General features: G+C 31.8%; 1 protein-coding gene across 2 annotated transcripts in view; it reads left to right on the forward strand.

Annotated features, from left to right (window-relative positions):
* Positions 1 to 20383, forward strand: part of LOC119635094 (serine-rich adhesin for platelets) — a 189051-nt gene that overhangs the window by 101571 nt on the left and 67097 nt on the right. For both annotated transcript variants that reach the window (XM_038029662.1, XM_038029663.1), the window contains exon 2: positions 12815 to 12947. In XM_038029662.1, the coding sequence (XP_037885590.1) occupies positions 12815 to 12947 (133 nt within the window). The remainder of the gene's footprint in view (positions 1 to 12814; positions 12948 to 20383) is intronic.

Below are 20383 nucleotides of genomic sequence, written 5' to 3' on the forward strand. Positions count from 1 at the left end.
ATTAATCCTCAATGAAGAACGCACGCTACAGAAAAATGATTATTGACTTTTTGTGACACGATTAAGATGGTTTTGTCTTGAACGGAATGTGAGTTTAATAAAATGTTGCAACGTACCGCACAACTCGTTGCTTCAACAATTTATGACAAAGAAAAGTTGAAAGGTCATATACGATATAACTCGATTGGATCGTTTACGTTCGGTTTATGCTGGAGCGATGGCTTACTTCAATAACCCACGAACTAATGTTACCGATGAAATAAGATTCGATTTATATGGAAAAATGGCAAAATTATTGCTTCAAACTTGAGATTTTGAAAATGAAAGAGAGGCAAAGATCAATATATACATATATATATAGCCTGGAGAACAATTCAGATTGATATCCTTCACCGTTTAGTTTTTCTTACAAAGTAAAGAAACAAAGAATTCATTTAATGGATGACCCTATATATTTATATATATGTTAATATATGAATGTGTTTGTATATACACGCAAAGCCTGTATAGTAAATAGCAAACTGTAGATAAACAGAGGCCAGAATCAGAAGCTGGCAATAGGGAAAATATTTAAACAGCTTCACAATGTAAAATTCTTTTTGCTTTTTTTCTACTTTTTTTTTTGTCTTTTTTTTTTTTTTTTTTAATTAAAAATTTTTTTTTTAAATTTAATTAAAAATCATTTTTTTTTTTTTTCCCGAAAAAAAAAAAAATTAAAAAAAAAAAAAAAAAAAAAATGCTTTCCAGTTGAATGTTAACGGAACATGCATTAAAGATTTAAGGATAAGCTTAGCGGGAAAAGAATTTTTATTAATAAAATTTTCAGAATTTCATTATCTATTAGGGTCGAAGTTAAAAGTGCAAAAGATGAAATTTATAAAAATGAATTTATTAAGTTTACGGTTTAAATTAAATAAGTTGAAAATTCGCGAGTAACCGACCGCTTCAATAATTTGCGATAATAACCTGCAATGTTACTTATTAAATAAAGGACATGTCATAGGGGAAAATTTCTTATCTGTATACAACTTACAACTCTGTACGTGAACGAGAATTGCAAGGTCCAGTAGCGTATGTCCGTTTGACGAGTTTAATTAGTAAAAACATCAAATGTATTCTTAAAGTGATGGCAAACCTGTCAGCAAAAATTTGGTTCGTTCTGTAAAGACGATGCTAGGTGTACCTGTCAAGAAAGTAAGCCTGTGTTTGGAGACATTCTATAATCTTTTCATTGAGGCTGAGAGTATTACTTTCTTTAATACGTCTTCGAATCGAGAGCAAAAAATCACTACTTCGTAGCGTTTACAAATTCTCCAACGGCTTCTGCTTCCCACTACACCAACTGATTTGTGCAAGCAATCATTAGCGTGTTTTGAACAAATTTCGAAGAATCTTTAGTTGTGAACATAGATAGATCATCGATTGAATATCTTACCGATCTAACTTCGCATTCGAAATTTTGGGTTTCTCTTTTAACCTACAGACGCGGACAGTAACATTTACATCTATATTCTCGATCTATTTAGATTTAAATGAAAGCTTAGATGAAATTGTATGGATAGTGTTATTTTAAATGCAAATTTTAAATCTATTAATAGATTCCTTCAGCGATCATATCTATAATATATATAATGGAATATATTTAAAAAAACAAAGTTGTATTTTCATGAGAATGTTTATAATGTTAATTAACTGTTGCATACATTGTAATCCAAAAAAAATTGGTTTCTCTTTTTATTTAAATTATTTTAAAATAAATTTTCCTTTGATTCATATGTCGAAGAATTAATGTATTGCTCTTCTTGATCGAATGAAACAGAAAAAGAATATTTCTGGCAATAGAAGAAAACAAATTCGTGTTAATTTTTTCAGTTTAAAAAATCCCAAACAACGTGGAATGTTTAACAAAGAAAATATCATAACCCGAACACACGTATTTCATCTCTAATCTACCTAATGAGGATTCTACGTCCCCGTAGAGAGAGGGAGAGCCTTTCAATATCCATCCTGCCTGTTGGTCTCCCCTGGGCCTCAAAAAGTTTGTGGGAACTTCGTTTGAAAAGCATATCGCTCAGCAAAACTTTCACTGAAAAGTTTCCACAACGATATTTCGCGAACCGGTTTTGGCAAATGCGTTCGGCTCTTTTACCATTTTTTGCAATAGAACAGTGAGCTATGTCTTATATGCTTATCTTCCTTTCCCTGATTTTCCAATTTTGAAAATTTCGCCTCGATCGTTTTGAAAGTTTTTTGCAAAATTAACATAAGCTGAAGCTATGTAATTGTCTTTACTATTAACCCCAATTATCTGTCTAGCTAATTGAAAAAGGTTAAGGTTTGACCTGTTACGCAAGAAATTTCCTAACTACCTAATAGTTACATGCCCATTATACGATACGTTATTTTTAAGCAGAAAATTGTTTTGTTAATCGCGATTTATTGCACAAACCAACAGTTAAATGTAAGCTTAAAATATTAAATTACTTATAAAATTTTTAATTACTTGTGTATTATGAGGGGTGTATTAAAATTGTGTGGTTGTATACAGCATGAAAACAAGCAACATTTTTTTTTTTAAATTGATTGAAGCACGTGTGACCATCCAATTATCTGAATGTCTAGGTATTAAACTGTTTTGGGTCGAAAGATGCAGGCCATTGTAGTAGTAAACGGGATCGAACCGTGATAGGAAAAATTTTTGCATTTCATAAAAAATTTCTCAGTTGTATAAAAAATTATTTTTAAACGATTTTTGTTCATAAATATTAGACCGACTTTTGCAAGATTGGCTTTTTTGTATAGGCAATGTACGCAAGAATGATTCAGCGATCGATGAGCGTTCGTCGCCGGGTAAGAATATTTCAAATATCTTGCTACAAGTAAACTTGATCATACAACAGCGGTTTAAAATCAACGGATTTTTTTTTTTTTTTTTTAATTTTGAAAGGCTGCATTTACTTGAAAAAACACTCTAAAAATCAAATGATGGATTTTAATTATCTAAATGACAAAGCTTTGTAACCTGTAGTATTGGCTGAATGAAGGTACACTGGTTGCAACAATGTAATTTTGGTTTTTTTTTTTTTTCTGATTGCATTTCTAGTCTCTATTCCACTTACTAATATAACACAAAATTTCATCAAAACATCGTTATGTGTGTGTGTGTGTGTGTGTTGACCTTAGATCAAAAGCATCGATTATGAATTTTCAATGGGTTTTTTTTCTTTTCTACTTTGGCACATTTTCTCTCCGAAACAACATCGAAATTATAATAAAATGCTGTGCATATGGAAATTAATGCTGGCTGTTTAAAAATGGGTGGCATAATCATAGATACTAATTAAGCTTTAGAGTTACAACGACAAATTCAATGAAACTCATTAAATTGCAACATATGTGCGTATGTGTTCACGCAAATACATAATATATAATGATATGCAGGCATAGATATGAATGTATTGTCGAAAACAAAAAAAAAAAAAAAAAAAAAAAAACAGATATATACATAAATGCAACATTAATTATTGCTCGAGTACTTATTGCAATATTCAATGCGCATGTTTGTATGTAAACGTAAGAGTGTTCGCGTACACACATTATAACCACTTGCAGTATGTATGCAGAGTTAATTGCTCACTTGATATTTGTGTATAAATGAATTTAAAAAGATTTATTTTCTTTAAATTCATCTCTGCATATATATTAATATCTATATATATATATGTATATATATATATATGTATATGTATATGTGTGTGTAAAAATAATGATATTTTTTTAATGGTTTTTTTCACGGTTTTTCATTTATAACAATTAAAAAAGAGCCGTAAAAGAATTTGTCTCATTACATTAACAACAATAATAATAACTCTGCAGCACGTATACGATCTGTAGGCCCTTTTTGAATAAACAACAAGCGTACCTATGCGTGTGTTCTGCTTTACTCTCTCGTTTCCTTGAAACTAACGCACACACACACACACACACACACACACACACACACACACACACACAGCCATAATTGAGTGACGCACTTAGTTCGCAATAATGAACGCAAAAAACAATATATATATATATGTACCTGTGTATATGTGCATATATATAAATTTGAATGGCACTTGCTCTTGTGTCTAAGTGAGTGTTTTTTAAGCTGTGCAAATTGTTAAACACAGCAGCAAGAACAACAAACACCCCAGTAACGACAATAAGAAACTAAAAAAAAAAGAGTACAAAAGATTCTATTGTCTTAGCAGAACAATTAAAACTGAAAGTGAGTTTGTATGACTGTATTTGACTGGCAGCTAGGTAACGCCTCGTTTTATGCCTGTGTTATATTTTTTAAAGCAGCACTTACATACACTTCGTACCTGTGCATGTATCGAAACTTCTCTTACAGAATCGGGCGTTAGGTGAGGCTATAATACACCGAATCTTTGCATCTGTCTTCTGTTAGTGTGATGGCTAGTGTGGTACAAAACTTTACGAAACTATTCAAAAAATTCTTTTTATATTATAATTGATTTATATAAATCATACTTAAACATACATTATACACATGTAAAATACATTGAACGCAAATATGGTAAAAAAAGGTATGCAACTATTCTCTTTTAAGAGGAGTCAAGAAATTAATGTTAGGGCACATCAACCGTTTTATTGCGTTGATAAATGCAATCGGTTATCGTTCAATGCGATGTCTACTCCGAATATTCCGTGTAAATATACAATATGCTTTCCGTATATATAAAGCGAATGCTTTATCTGAAATACGAATTAGACTGAGTTGTTCTGCCTTGAAGTGAGCGGGCAGATTGCAAAGTCCTAACGCCATTTGCAAGTAACGAAAACAAATTTTAGAGGTGCTTTAATTATTCTAAGCCATTTGTCAACCTCTCGGTATGTAATGTCGGGTAATGTTTCCTATACGTGTTAACGCGACGAAAGTAAAGATGAAGTAAGCAAAAGGAAGATAAGGATGGGCCGCAGCCTAATGGGAACGTGCTGTGGTCTTACTTATGAGGTGATGATAAACTATAAGTAAATAAAATTTAAAATGCATCCAATATTTATGATACGATATACAATATAACTGTGAGTGCGATATCACTGCTCTTTCTCTTGCACTAGCGTAAGAGCCAACTGTGGGCCTAGAGCAATGCAACTCGATCCGATATTTACATATATGAATTAGGGCAAGCAAAAGATTTTATTTGTCACGTAGGGCAACTAATGGGTTTTAGTAAAAAAGATAAAATTTAAATCTTCGCATACGTTGGGTGAGTTTTTTTGTTATCGTTGCATGCCTTAAAGCCTATTGTCTTAAGAATACTCACATTTAGTAATAGTAGTAGTAGTAGTAGTAGTATTCACTTTTCAAAGGGAAACATTACTTCGAATTTCAAAGTAAAACAAAAAAAAACAAAAATTTTTTTTTCTTTGTTTTAAAACCTAAACGAAAGAACTTTCCTTCAAACCAAACATATGCACGTATTGTTACTTTACCTTGTAACACTAAATAACACATAGCTGCTAGTATGTACACATACATCTATATGTATGTATTTATTAGTACAAATTAATGCAGAATATGTTAAATATACGGACAGAGAGCAGCGAAAGGGAGAGTGCGGAAGAAAGAGAAAGACGAAGAGAATTATGCCTTAAAAAAAAAAAAAATAAAAATAATTTTTTTTTTTTTTGTTATCTTTGATGTGTGAAGCACAACACATTCATTCTACGTATCCTTGCATGCTTGTATTATAATGCGTGCTTGTATGGGTTGGAGGACGTTTCACAACAACAACAACAACAACAAAAATATTTATGTATGTTCTTAAAAACAGCACTAAAGGCCTTATTAGTTGCTTGTTTCTTATTTTTGTGTGCACGAATACTAAACTTGCAAACAACTACTTACATACATATAGAGATATATATATATTTATTTAGCTTTTTTTTTTTTTTTATTTTGTTTTCTTTTCTTTTTCTTTTTATTAAGAGAAAAACTTTGTTTGCTGCATCTAACAGCATCCAACAGAATGTTAGTTGCACACGTGACCCGCTTTTGACCTCATTTTCTATATAATCTTCTTACTTTCTCCCTAACCATGATTTCGCCTTTTCTTTACTTTATCTTATGCAGTATTAAAGTTATTTAGCAAAGGCTTCTTCTTCTATTCTTTTTTTTTTTTTACTTTCTGCTTACGTTTATTTCACTTGCAGGTTTCTAGAGTATTTTATAACGGTTTCCCGTTTTTTATATTGATCATAGCACAAATAGACAATGTATTAAGTTTGTCGTGTCATTTGCCAAAGAAATAATATATGTAATAGCCATCTTGTAAAAGATTTTTCTTTTTTTTTTTTACTCATTTTCATCTATTCGACGACAGGCATGCACTTTGCACATTAGGCGCTAAGTAGAAGGCAGATGGCCGCACTCTTATTACAAAATAACGGCAATTTCGCTTTCAGCGTTAGAAGTTGCTCTAGATTCGCTCAAAGTCACTGTTAACAATAATGACGGCTCTGAGTGTTTGGCTAATTTCTTATGCTTTAAGCATTCCACGTCAACTACTTGCATTATGCTGGCAAAGATATCTCCATACATATAGGATCTTTTGCTTGCCAAGCAACAGTTTTCAAGATGAAAAACTTGTGTTATACGGTTATAAGATTAAATAAATTTTATGTAGAAGAGAAACATTTTTGATTGTGTTCTTCATTAATTCGCATATATATATATATATATATATGTATATAAGAAATATATGAATATGTATATGGATCTCTTATGATATTCTTCTACAAGTCATTTCATAAATGTTTCAAATTTTCGTATTTCACTTCGATAATGGGTATCCAAAATTCGCTCCAAGCCATATGAATAATATTGGTTGCTCTCCTCGGAATTAGAGAGTCTCTTCTGGGATAGTAAATCGTGCATATTTTGTCTTACCCCACTGCTCTTTTTCTTTTTTATTTTATTTTATTTTTTTTTATTTTATTTTTTTTTTTGCTTTCTTTTCTAGCCTTCTTTTTCTTGTCGCTATCACGTTTTCCGCTTGTTATTTATGGATGCAATTTTCTTCGTACTTCACGCGTTCAAAAATTGCTTTTGCGAAAACTTGACGAAATATAGCAGTGGCGGTGGTGGTGTTGGTGTTGGTTATGTTTGTTGTGTTTTTTGCACTAGATTTCATAAAATGATTGCATATGAACAACAAGTACATTTTTTCTTTTTTTTTTCTTTTGAAGGCATAATCCATTTATTTATGTATGTGCATTTGTGCTTGCATATATATATATATATATTTATTTTTTTTTTATATTTTAACTTTCTCTATTTTTTTATGCTACTTTAGATTTCTACGATTTTTGTTTTTCTTTTTTAGTTTATTATATATTCCACAAGACAAGCTTTACTTACCAACTGATGTCTGCTGTTCGCTGCCATGGGGTAAACCATGTATACGTTTAAAGTATGCAACGATTAAATGCAAAATGCGGTTCCTCTTTATATACTGCATAAAGATTTGCATTTGAATTATTTTTGTTAAATTTTGCGTATAAAAGCAAAAAACAAAAAAAAACAAAAAAAAAACAAAAGAAAAAAATAAAGTAAAAATATAAGAGTAAAGCCATTTCCTTCTTCATCCAGCTGTTGCGGTTATATTATATTTGTTATGCCATTAATAAACACATAGAAAAATACTCATCATCATCAGCATTTGGTTTTCTATGAAATGCCAAGTCGTTCGTTGGGCATCTCTTCATCTGTCTGTTTCAATCAACTTCGTGTTAATCAACATAGAGAGAATTTACAAAATTTTTAACAGCTATTCTTATGTTGCTATGCATTCATTGCATGTCTTTGGAAATATTTCAAGTTAGATATCTATTTTACAATTCTATAAGCTATCAAGCGTTTGCATATATGTTTAAGAAATATATAATAATTGCATAAGAGATTTAATTCTAAGTCTTGATAAGCCCGCAAATATTGTATGCATTCCATAGGTTAATCTGGAATTAATTGAAAAATCTCTTCGGTTTTATTCAAAATTCTTTTAAACATAATTTCTTGCTTATTTTTTTTTCTTAACTTACTGCTATAAGGGATTTCGCTTTAATACTTTATCACATATTTTCTGCAAGTGATATCGCATAAGAAGTGATACCTAAAGTGATAGCTTAAGGGCGAAAGCAAGATTTACAAATATCTTTAAATGTTTTATCAATAAATGTTGAGCCATTGTGTCAACTTAATCGAAAACAAAGCAAAGGTGCGCTTGATTATGTTTGGCACGCACTGTGTGGCAATCGAAAAGAAACAGAGTTTTTTGGCAACTTTTTTTTTGGGGATGAAAGAAAAGGTAATAGAACAATAACCTTTGAGGAATTCATTAAGCATAGTTCCAAGTAGGAGGGAAAAAAAGATCTCAGCAAAACATTAAAACAATGACAAAGTTGGAGCCATTCTAGCGATGCAAAGACGCTCTGACGCTCTACATTTCTATAGACATACATAAGGTTTTTTCAATATATTGCTTTCGTGTGAGTGAATGGTGAGTGCCTGAGTGGAAGTGGCGAAACGTCGAGCAAGAAATAGGAGCCCTTTTATTAATAAAAAACATAGTTGAAACATTGACTTGATTAAAGTATAAAGTAACTTCGCTATAGGCCGTACTTTGGGAAGCATGCGTTTAAAGTTTCCAGTGCTCAATGAATTTTTTGCCACAACCATAATTATCTTTTTATCTCATCTGGGATTTTTGACGATATCAAGATAATATTTATAGTTGGCGTAGGTCCTTTTAAGCTATCAATATGAAAAATTGAACATTTTTTTAATGATTGAAATTATTTATGATAAAAGCAAATAAAAGGGCGATATATAAAGAGTAAAGGAAAAATCGAGTACGAATAAATCAGGACGCTTGGTAATTCGGTCATCTTCTGTGGGAAGTATTTGCCGTTCCCGTTTCACATAAGTCTTAAGGCATTAAAAGGCATGAAATGCTTCAGCTGAAAATCATCCACGGAAGTAACCATCAGCCCTAAGACATTTATAGCAATCAACAGCTCATTTAGACTTTTGCAAAACCTACAAGCCTACAAGTCCATATCACAGTTGTTAATTAAGATCTCTTTCAAAATACTAGCAACTTCATTCTGCTACTGCTCTGCCGGCAGTACTAACTAGCAAACAAACTTACTTGCCTGAAAAACATTATGGAATGAAAATGAAGAGCACCCATGGGTCATATAGAACGGAGGGCTTGTATATCACGGCTTAAAATGCCTAGAACACGGTAAAAGAATGAAACAGAAAATATATATTGATAACTTTTTATAAATCTCTCTCTCTCTCTCTCTCTCTCTCTCTCTCTCTCTCTCTCTCTTTCATGTTTGTAGAAAAGAGAAACATGCATTATTTAAAGGTCATAGAAATTGTTGTTATATATCTTAAGCCTGATTATTAAAGAAAATTATTTGAAATGCTGGACACCAATAACTTAATCGCCTTGCCATGTAAACGATTCAAATGATAAGCGGATAATTGAAGTGATTCTAATTTGTTTATAAACCTAATATTATTTCATCTATTCATCTGGTCGTTTAAATTTATTTTTTTTAAAAGTGATTTAAAAAAATAAATTTTCGTTTAAATTTTAAGTTAATTTTTCTTATACAATATGCACTACAACTGTTTATTTAAACGTGGAATGTTTTTCTTTTCTCCTATTTCGAAATCCAAACAAGAACAAGAACAACAACAACAACAATGGCAACAACAACAACAACAACAACACTCTGTTAAATTAGCGTCATTTAAATGTACTTTGGGTCTCGCTGCAGTCAAAACATCTTGACATTTAATTACCCTGGTAAACCGTGTACAGTACAATTTTCACTACTTTCACATACAGAGAGAGTTAACTAGAAGTAGAGAAGAATGAGAAAAGTAAAAGAAAAATACGAAAATGTCAATGACTATCTTGATTTCAGTTGACTCGGCTCGACTCAAAGCACAAAACGCATTATGTCGAATGCAATTTACGTCGTCTACTACTGGTGCTGTTACTCTACTCTTCTACACATTGCCAGTATTTTGAGTTTTTTTTTCCCCGTACACACCATACATACTCATATAGTATATGTTATGTGCATTTGTATGCATGTGCATGTAATGTGCAATTTCTTTGTTAACATAACGTTTTTGTACATAACGATACACGTATATATATATATATATATATATATATATATGTGTAGTCAACTAGCAGACATGACGAGCCGACTTAAGTTAGATGAGTAGCGGTAATGGTTGGTGAGTGAGGCACAGAAACTGGTTGTAACTGGTTTAGCTAGTAGCTTGAAAATGTGTCGGTAATATAATGCAGAGTTAACAGCACACAAAGTCTAAAGTTTATAGCTTCGTTCGTTTCTTGTTTTGTCTTCTGTTATTTCTTTTTTGTTTTTTTTTTTCGCTTTTTTTTTTTTTTTTTCTGTATATTTTTTCTCCTTTATATCCTTTGTGCAGCCGGATTGTTGTCGTAGCTACTGCTGTTGTTTAATATTTGGTGTGTATTGTGACTTTGTTGTTGTTTTTGTTGTTGTTACTCTTGTTGCCATTACCCCATTGTACAGTATGTTGTTGTTCATTATTCGTTGATGTTTGTCTTTGTGGTTATCCTTTCGAACCAGCTTGGGTATACATACGTATGTATGTATGTACCGTTTTATATACGATTTGTTTGTTTTGTCTCGATCCTTTCGTCTTTGATATTCTATCCTATCCTATTTTAGCTTTGTATGTAATTCGGTTTTACTTGACTTTTACTCTTTGCATTTCTAAATTGCACATTAGTATAGTTATCGTACAGTTTTCCTTCTATTTTTTCTTTTTTTTTTGTTTCGCTACAAAATGCAATACGCATATCTGTCGTTATGTGTTTGGGTGCTGCTTCGTTCAGGCTGGCGATGACATAAAGTGGCAATTTTAATGTTGAGGATAAACTGCTGGAAAATAATCATCAATTCTAGATTAATATTTTCACTCACATACATATTTATAAAGATCATTATATGTATATACTTATATATGTGTTGATATGTATGTATGTCCATTTATTTGACTTTAAGAGGTTAATGCTTGTGCGAACTATATCGACCTGGGAAATGAAGACATTTCTTAGAAGTGGGCAATTTTTGTTTTTGTTTTTTTTTTTTTTTTGTATTAATATTTTATTTATAAATAGATTTTCACATGCTTTGCTAAAAGCATTAACGTGTGTTGACAGATTAAGTTCAATTTCAAAGAATGAGAAGAAAAGAAAGTTACTGACAATTTAGTCTTCATTTCATGTCTCTCTGCTTTTACATATTAATGCGAAGCATTTCGAGCATTGCGTTGCAAAGACATTTATGTATGTAAATAAGTAACAATTACAGTAATATTCTCTTAATTGCAACAATCTTTTCTTCAACATGAATTTCCATAAGAATTGAAAAAAGGAATATCAGGACATAAGAGCAGAGTAGAACAGTAGATCGTTTTTTTTAGCTTCTTGGCTTGATTGAAGACACGAGAAAAATATAAAGACATTTTGCAGTTCACTGTTGCAAAGACGAAAGTACTCTTCAGTTCAGGGTTCGTGAACGAAAATTTATGCTCCTTAAGAGCTTAACATCAGAAGAAGTAATCAGAAGTCACTTCTTTTTCATATTAAATTTGTTGATGTTTAAGTGCCTCCACGATGGACACTTGTCGCTGGGGAGACTCTGTCACGTAGGCATGATATTCCCCGATAATGGAAATATCTCCTATCATTCCTGTTGAATGTTGTAGCGTAAATTGGATGCATAAAAAATAAATGCTATAGGATTTCGCTCTGAAAAGCTTACGATTAGAGAGAGAGATTCGGCCCAGAAATTCGGAAGAACAGCCTGCGCCAAAAAAGTAGAAAAACTGCCCCATACTAAGTGGAAAAATTCCATCAAATTATATGGCATCAGGACTGGTTGGACACCTCGGAATAAGCTTATGCTTCTGAAAATCATGGGTCACCAAAACAAATTTTAATTCTTTCCTTCCTCGTTCCTTGTGGGAAACGATGAACTTATTAGTTTACCTTACTTTCAATAACAAATACATTCTCCACTTTCATCCTCAATACATTGCCGACGTGTGCCGCATATAGACGACAGTTACTTGACGCATCGCATCGACTCGTATCGTAAATATACAACAACATACTCTTATTGTGTTTTGTACATTGCAGGCGTATCTTATTGGCCAAGTGTGGTTCAGTTGCGTCGTCGTCGTAGGAGGCGGCGAACTAAGCTACTTCAGTGCCGTCGCAAAAGGGTTAATGTTCGATACCATTTATAAAATATAGAATTGATTACTTGCAGAAAGTGCTTTTTCCGAATCTTTTAAAGCCGCTTATATAATGGAAATTTATTTGAAATGAATTGCTTTTAAGGAAAGTATACTATTGAGAGCCTTAATATAGATGAGAAAAAGGCATTGTATCGTATTAATGTTATGTATACGCAAAACATTTACTTTCTATTCAAATACCATTTTAATTGAAGCACTTTGGGTGAATACATCCATTCACTGCTTGGAAAGGAATATAAAAATAATATATATATATATGTTTGTACATATATTCGTAGAAATTTGTTTTCATTTGTTTATATATATATATATATATATATATGTATATATATATATATATGTGTATGTTACATGCATAAGGATACCGTATGAAGACATATCTCTGTTCTCTTCTGTTTATTGCAGTTTCAACGGTGGCAATTGAAGCGGTATTGGGTCGCACTGCCACATTGCCGTGTGACATCGAACCGGAAGCCAAGGATGACAGAGTCTATATGGTTCTGTGGTTTCGGGAAAGTGCTGGTAAACCACTCTACAGGTAAAGTTCTCATGATGATGGCAACTTAAAAACACTACGCACCTAAATGCAAAGAATAGAATAACAAATATTCGCAAACATGACACACACACCCACACACATATGTATATATGTATATATGTACATAGATACGCATACTCCCCCGGATATATGCATGGATATATAAATAAAAAATGAAAGACAAAAATGGCAAATAACGCAGCGCATGTTACTGAAGTGTAAAAATTCTGTGTAGCACAAAATTACAAGTGGAATTTAATTGGATGTGGCTGTCATTCTTAAATGCCAGGCATCCAGAGAAGTTTTGCGAAAATGTGAAACGAAACAAAAGCAACAACAAAAAAAAAAAAAAAAAAAAAAAAACAGAAAACAAATAGAAAAAAGGAAAAAGGCACATGACACATACTTAAGTAAACGTGAAGGTATTCAAAAGTGTAGAAATTTTCCGGTTTGCATATATAACGTAATAATAAAGTTACGGTTTTATTCTATCCAAAGTTCTAGGCGACTCTGGGGTCCCTTGTAAGATGGAAAAAAATTCAAATTTTTTTTTTTTCTGTTTTTTTTCCTTTTTTTTTTTTTTAGCGTAACTTTATTCATATTCTAGTAGTGCGTCCAATGCGTTTTTATAGTCTTGTTAAGGCTCTATCTACATTTGCATTGCAGTTTTCTCTTCGGCAAAATTTACACATACTTAAACAAACATAGATATTTAAATGCAAGTTGTTAAACTAAATTCATTTTAATTTAACACTTACCCTACATAGATGCACTTATGTAGTGTCTAGTTTTTGCATTTGTGTTGGTTGGTTAAATTCTCGCCTGCAGAAGACTCTAATTTTCCACTCAGTTTACATTTCGCCGTTTAATTCAACACCACTAACACATAAGCTCTAATTTTAAAACATAAAATAAAAAATAAAAAAATGAAAAAAAAAAAAATAAAAAAAAAATAAAAAATCCTAACTAAAGCTTTTAAACGTGGTTACTAGACGGGTTAGCTGGTTTAATGTGGCTGCTGATGTTGGCGGTTATTCTTGATTATTTTTTCAAGTTTTTCCTTTCTTTCTCTCTTTTTTATTCTTCCTTCTCTCTCTCTCTCTCTCTCTCTCTCTCTTTGTCTTTCTCTGTCACTCTCTTTCCGTATCTCCCTGCACCCTATTTATTGTTACACCTTTTAACTTTTATGTATATTTTAAATTACATGTGTTCCCTTTCAAAATAGTCGAGTGTACATTTACGTACATACATGCAATTGGACATAGACGTAAATTTTACAGCATGTATTGTATATGCCTCGTGGATATGCAAATTTAGATTTTTGCAACATGTTGTGTGTTAGGCAGTCTCTGTTACATGGTCAAAGGGATATAGTTGTATATCTATGGATACTTAAATGTGAATGCGTACGTTTATGTAAATACATATATAGATACATATTAACTTGTTTTAATACAGTTACATGAAAACGTATAAGTCTGTATACAAAATATTATAAAAACGTGCATACATTTTCGTTACTTTGACATAAGCTGATGACTCTGACAACAATCGTTCACCAATTCATTCTTCAATTTTAGGCGAAATATAACTTGTCAGGTATTACTTGTTTACCAAGAAAGTTATATAGGCTTAGATATCGATTCAGCAAAGAAAAAAATCATATGCACAAATTTATTAATACCAATAAAAAGAGATTAAGAACTATAAGGTGAGATCCGAGTCCAATTATCAGTGTACATTCCTTATAGTTTCAAAGATAGCAACGTATTGTCATTAGTTACGATCAATTAAAAAATATTTGTAAGGCATATCACAAAGTTTATATGTCCGTCTGTCTGTCCATTCTGCATTGTTGCAGATACTAACAATACTAACACATTAGACAGAAAGTTAAAAAAAAAGAGAACATAACAAATTTTGTAAATAGCTGCACTGCATAAACACTGGGCCCTTACCAAGCACACCGCATTGAAAAAAGCGGCAAAAGAAACGTTTCTTTTCCATTTTCTTACAAGCATTACTCATCATTTATTACCTACTAATGCTTCTTAATCTTTTTCTTTTGCGTAGTTCATTGTGGCTGGTCATGTAGAAAGAGAAATGTTTATTATGGTTCCAATGATTTAAGAGCTATGTAAATCAGATTAGTAAGAAAACCGATTGGATTTTTTTCATGCTTAGCGCAGATAACTGGGATTAAAAATTTACTCCTCTTTTGTTTCCTTTTTTTGGGAAGTCATCATTAACGACAGAACAGAATAAGATCCTTACGTGGGAGGGGGATATTAGCAAAAAAGAGTTCCATCTTGCTCCTTGAACTGAGCAACTAAGTAACTGCGAACTATATTCCCAAGTCTCTTTTATATTCCGGGTTCTTTCTTTCAACTGATTAGACGAGGAAAACCCTTAAAGTCCTAGGATTTTAAAAAATGTGAGAAGAAAGCTTTCATTTGAATCAAAAAGAATTTAGCGGATGAGATATGGTTTCTGAGGACCACTTACGAAAATATATGCTCGCCTTTCTCAGGATAGTTGTTAACAGCTTTATCGGAATTCAACATCTGTTTATATTCCTAGATTAATTACGGAATCCAAGAATGAAAAAAAAAAAACTGAGTTTTGAATTTTGAACGGTTTTGGGCCTCGTCGAGCAACTTGAAAAATCGGGTTTTGAGAAGAATGCGATAACGTAGTAGTAAGAGTACTCTTGAAATGTTGCGCTACCAGATAATAGTAGTCAGACACTAAACACGCAGATAAAAGATAAAGAGAATATTTTTAAATTTCAAAACCGACGCAAGCGTCTAAATAAACTGCAGTTTAATATAAAAAAAACTGCTTATGCCGTAAACGCTTGCAAGTTAGCTGTTATCATTTATTGAAGCATATAAATAATTGTGGGTAGGGAAGAGTGGAAATCTTTGCGAAAGCCAAATCCTTAATCATATTCAAAGACTCGATTCCGGACTATATGGCCCCACGGACAATGAAATATTTGACCATACTAAAGCGATTAAATATACTATCGACGTAACCGCTATATAATGTTACAAATTATAAATAATGAGAGCAATATTCAGTTCTTAACAAAAGCTATTGGCCTTCAGACGATTTTGTGAAATGATGATAGACTTTAAGTTTTTTTGAAATTCAACAAATTCTTTTATCATATCTTGCTTTCTCTATCACACTCTATCACACATTCCCACGCGTGCTCTCTCTCTCTCTCTCTCTCTTTACCTGTCTCCCTCTCTCCTACTCTTTTCTGCTCTTCTTTCTTTCCTTCTTTATTATTAGGCTCATTATTAACACTAAACCGCTTATACTTTTACCATTGCTTCTTGTTATCGCCAACATTTTGCAAAATTCTTCTTCTTTCCTATTTCTTGTTACATTTTTATAGTTCACTAATTCTTCATAGAATTTTCCTATTAATTTGTACGTTCACTTCTTCAACTCAGTGTAGATATGTAATCGCGTTTATGCCATGTAATAACAGAGAGAAATCTGCAGCTGGTAAAATGAACAACATTTCTATGGAGTTAAAAAAAAAAAAGAAAAAAAGTTAATTTTCCATAAACCACTCGTTTTTGTATTCATATCTATGTTAAATGTGTTGTTGGGGTTTTACTCTTTAAAAAAATGAAAAAAAAGAAAAAAAAATTAAAAAACTTTGGTCAAAGTATAATAGCGTGTGTCATGCTAGTAAAATATATATATCCTCGCAAACGGTCAGACAAATATTCTCCATTAAGGTTCAGTTTAATGTTAACCGTATCTGAGTAAAACTTTTATGTATTTATTTATTTATTTATTTTGTTTTTTTTTTTCCTTCTCGTCCTGATTAAATTTGCACATTTTAAGTTGACTCGAAGTATTATATAATTTTAAAAAACAAATAACTTCATTATTACATTTACTTCCCCTGCAGGTGATTTATCAAACGTAGCCATTGTATAACCGCAAACGTACACCATCTAATTATTTATTGTTCGATGTTTTTAACGCACTGCCATTTATTCAATTTCATATTTTCTAATAATAAGATTATTAATGTTCAATATTTGATGATATATATATATGGATGCATGCACATACATAGACGCACAGGCACTTACACACACACACACACACACACACATAAATACATACTATTCTATACACTTGTATAAGTAATCATACAATTATATATAATACATATGGTAACATTGAAAATAAGTTATATATATATGTGCGCATATATACATATATATATATATATATATATATATATTTATATATGCAATTATAAAGAGTACCATAAAACAATGATTGTCGATATTGCTTGCTTGTGGGTACGTGTTGTGTTGCTTTTGATTTATAGACAATGTTGTGAAACATAATATGTTGCACATAACAACAAACCCAACATCAGGGATGAATTAATGTCTGAATGAACTGAAGTGAATTGGAGTGAGAAACAAAGCAATAATATACTTTCGTTTGCGTAGTCAATTTAAGTAATGTGACCTGTTTATAAAACTCACATATCCACACACACAAACACACACACACGCACATATATCTATATGTGTGTACATTATAACGTACGACTTCTTATAAATGGAATTGGTTGTTTGTTGATAGCAAAACCTTAAGATTCTACTCCGCACACAACCTATTCGTAACGTTTACTGTGCAACGTTATTACATGTATCAATAACATAGTATTGCGTACCGTTTGTACTCAATTGAAAACAATAAATTTCATTTCAATATTACCATCACCAGCGCACCTCTGTGCTTAGTATACCTTTATATACATTTACGTACGCTATTACAACGCTTGCAATCGTATCAATAAGGTTAGGTATGAGAGTAAGTGAGTATTGTTTGAAAAAAAGCTCTAATGCTAACGACATGCACACACACACACACGCACATCCTGGAAATGGTATAAATAAAACAGTAATAAAGAAAAATTTCCGTTTTCCTTTAACAAAACATAAGGAATTCAGAAAATAGAAATGTTTTATATATATATAAATATATATATATATATATTTATATATGTAAGAGTTTGCAAGTGATTCAATTTCGATTTTCTTTAAAACAAATACGTAACCGGAGATCACGAATACACTTTAATAGTAAAAACTGAGGAGAGTCAAACGCAAAAAAATGGAACCTTTAAGAACGAACTTTAGATACGTTATTAAGAAAGCTAAAGGTTATTTGGTCCAAGATATATGGGATTTAGTAAAATTTTTTAAATTAAATTAACAAACTCCAAATGTTACTCTTTCAGACGAATACTGTTTGAATAACTGAAATGAATGCTGACATGAATATTGGGATGTAATAATTTTGTATAAAAAGTTCACGTTGGAGAAGTCCATCCAATTGAGACTGGATTTAAAAAAAAAAAAGGAGAAATCCTTTTTATCGACCGATCATTAAAAGGCTTCGAAAGTGTGATTAAAGAATGAAAAGGAAATGAAAAAATTGTCGATTTTTTTAACATTCTTTCAAGTTTAGGCTGATGATTATGAAAAGTTAGAACCAAGTTAGCCATTAAGATCGTAATCATAAATTCAGAAGTTCACCAGTTATATAAACTCTTCAATTGATTCGTATTTCTTAACATAAATGCATTTCATCGATTGGCTGTGATGTGATCTTCTATGACTTATAACATTTTAATCAATCTGTTTCCGGGGACAGAAGAACTCTGATGTTTAATAGATTCGGTAGAGTGAACCGATCACACGCCCCGTATATCTATGCATTTTACTTTAATGCACGGTTTTGATTGCTTTTTAATGAGATGGATCGACGAATCGAATATAGTCATATTGCTTGGTAGTGTTCACATTGAGCGGACCTTTGTGGGAATGGTCGTTTACGCGATGCTTTTGAACGTTACACTCTCTGCTCTATGTAATAATGAAAATGCGGAAATTGCGATTGCTTGCCTTTCTAGTTAGTAGTAGGACCCCAAAAAAACAGTCCAATCCACTTGCGAACTAGAAACTGGAAACTATAGTACGTAAGCGTAATAGCTTCTATTTGAGCTTCTACGAGTTTGTAGCTTTGAATGGAAAAGTGGACCTGAATGATTTTATAAAATTTTCTTCTTTCGCTCACCAGTCGCGCTTAAATTGTTCTACATGTTACAAATGAGCTCATAAAGTGCGTAGACTTTTCATTTTCACAGGATTGGTATAAAAAATAAAAAAAAAAAAAAAAAAAAATAACAAAATAAATAAAAAGGAAAAGACGAGCGGAGATGTGAAACGGAAATAAATTGACAAATACAAAGAATTGTGAAATAAACGATAAGGTTAACAATTTCCAATATTTTAGCGTATGTCGACAGAATGACGTTGTATAGTTGTACTAGATTCTTATCAGGATATTAGACGTAGGAAATGTTGTTTGCATTGAGTTAGCAGTTAACTTAAAAAAAACCATTTATACATACATACATGAATACATTATTATTAGGTGCTTTTGATGAACGCGAGAAAAAGTTTTATCGCATTTTTATCGCATCTTATTTTATATGCATCGCGGATTTTATAAAAGGTGCGAAGATAAATTAGCGAAAAAACATTTGCCAGCTACTTGAACAAAGCTGCACAGTATCCCATCCCGATAATTTTAAAAGTAATTTATAAAAAAAAAAAATAAAAAAAAAAAATTTTTTTAACTGATTCCCAAATGTAAAACCATACATAACATTATGATTGGATTGGGAAGTCTAGTGCGTTGGCATATTTTGATTGAAGTCAGATGAAACTTTATTAAAGTACCGTTGAACAGGTGTAAAAAACTTGTACTACTTCTGTTGGAAGGATTTTTTTTAAATCAATGTTGACAGCAATCGATGCAACCGATAGCCTAACTGGAAAATGTGACAAAAAAATAACTATTTGGATGTGCTCTGCACATAAGCAGAGGAAGAAAAAAAATTTGTAAAGTATTTTTGATCGAACGCGGAACATTTGTACAGGTACCACGGGCATCTGCATGAATATACCAAATTTGCACTTGTAACCCTAACTGGAGCATGTTGAGCTTTTGGGGCTCATTTGAACTGTAAACTTAACTTTTTTCTTTATAATAGAAAGCTAAAAAAATATCTTCAAAAGATAATCGAAAATTTGTTTTCAAATGCGAGCTCTGCACGTACTTTGCTTCAGTTCGTACCTCGTAAGGAAGTTGTCAAGTTTGATGATGCCATCTAGGTTTCGAAATAGTAGGCAAAGTTCCTCAACGCATCTCTGCTCCAAATTTTAATTGGATTGAATTGTTTCTGTCTAAGATAAGGAATTGCTTTCTGACTATGAGCCTTCGTTGTACACACTGGTGTGATTCGTTAGAAAACCACGTGATCCCAATTAAGCTTAAGCTTTCTATAACAAGAGTTGCTATCATTTCCAGTTCAGCTA

The sequence above is a fragment of the Glossina fuscipes genome, unplaced genomic scaffold (genome assembly GCF_014805625.2).
Source record: "Glossina fuscipes isolate IAEA_lab_2018 unplaced genomic scaffold, Yale_Gfus_2 3, whole genome shotgun sequence".
Lineage (NCBI taxonomy): Eukaryota > Metazoa > Arthropoda > Insecta > Diptera > Glossinidae > Glossina > Glossina fuscipes.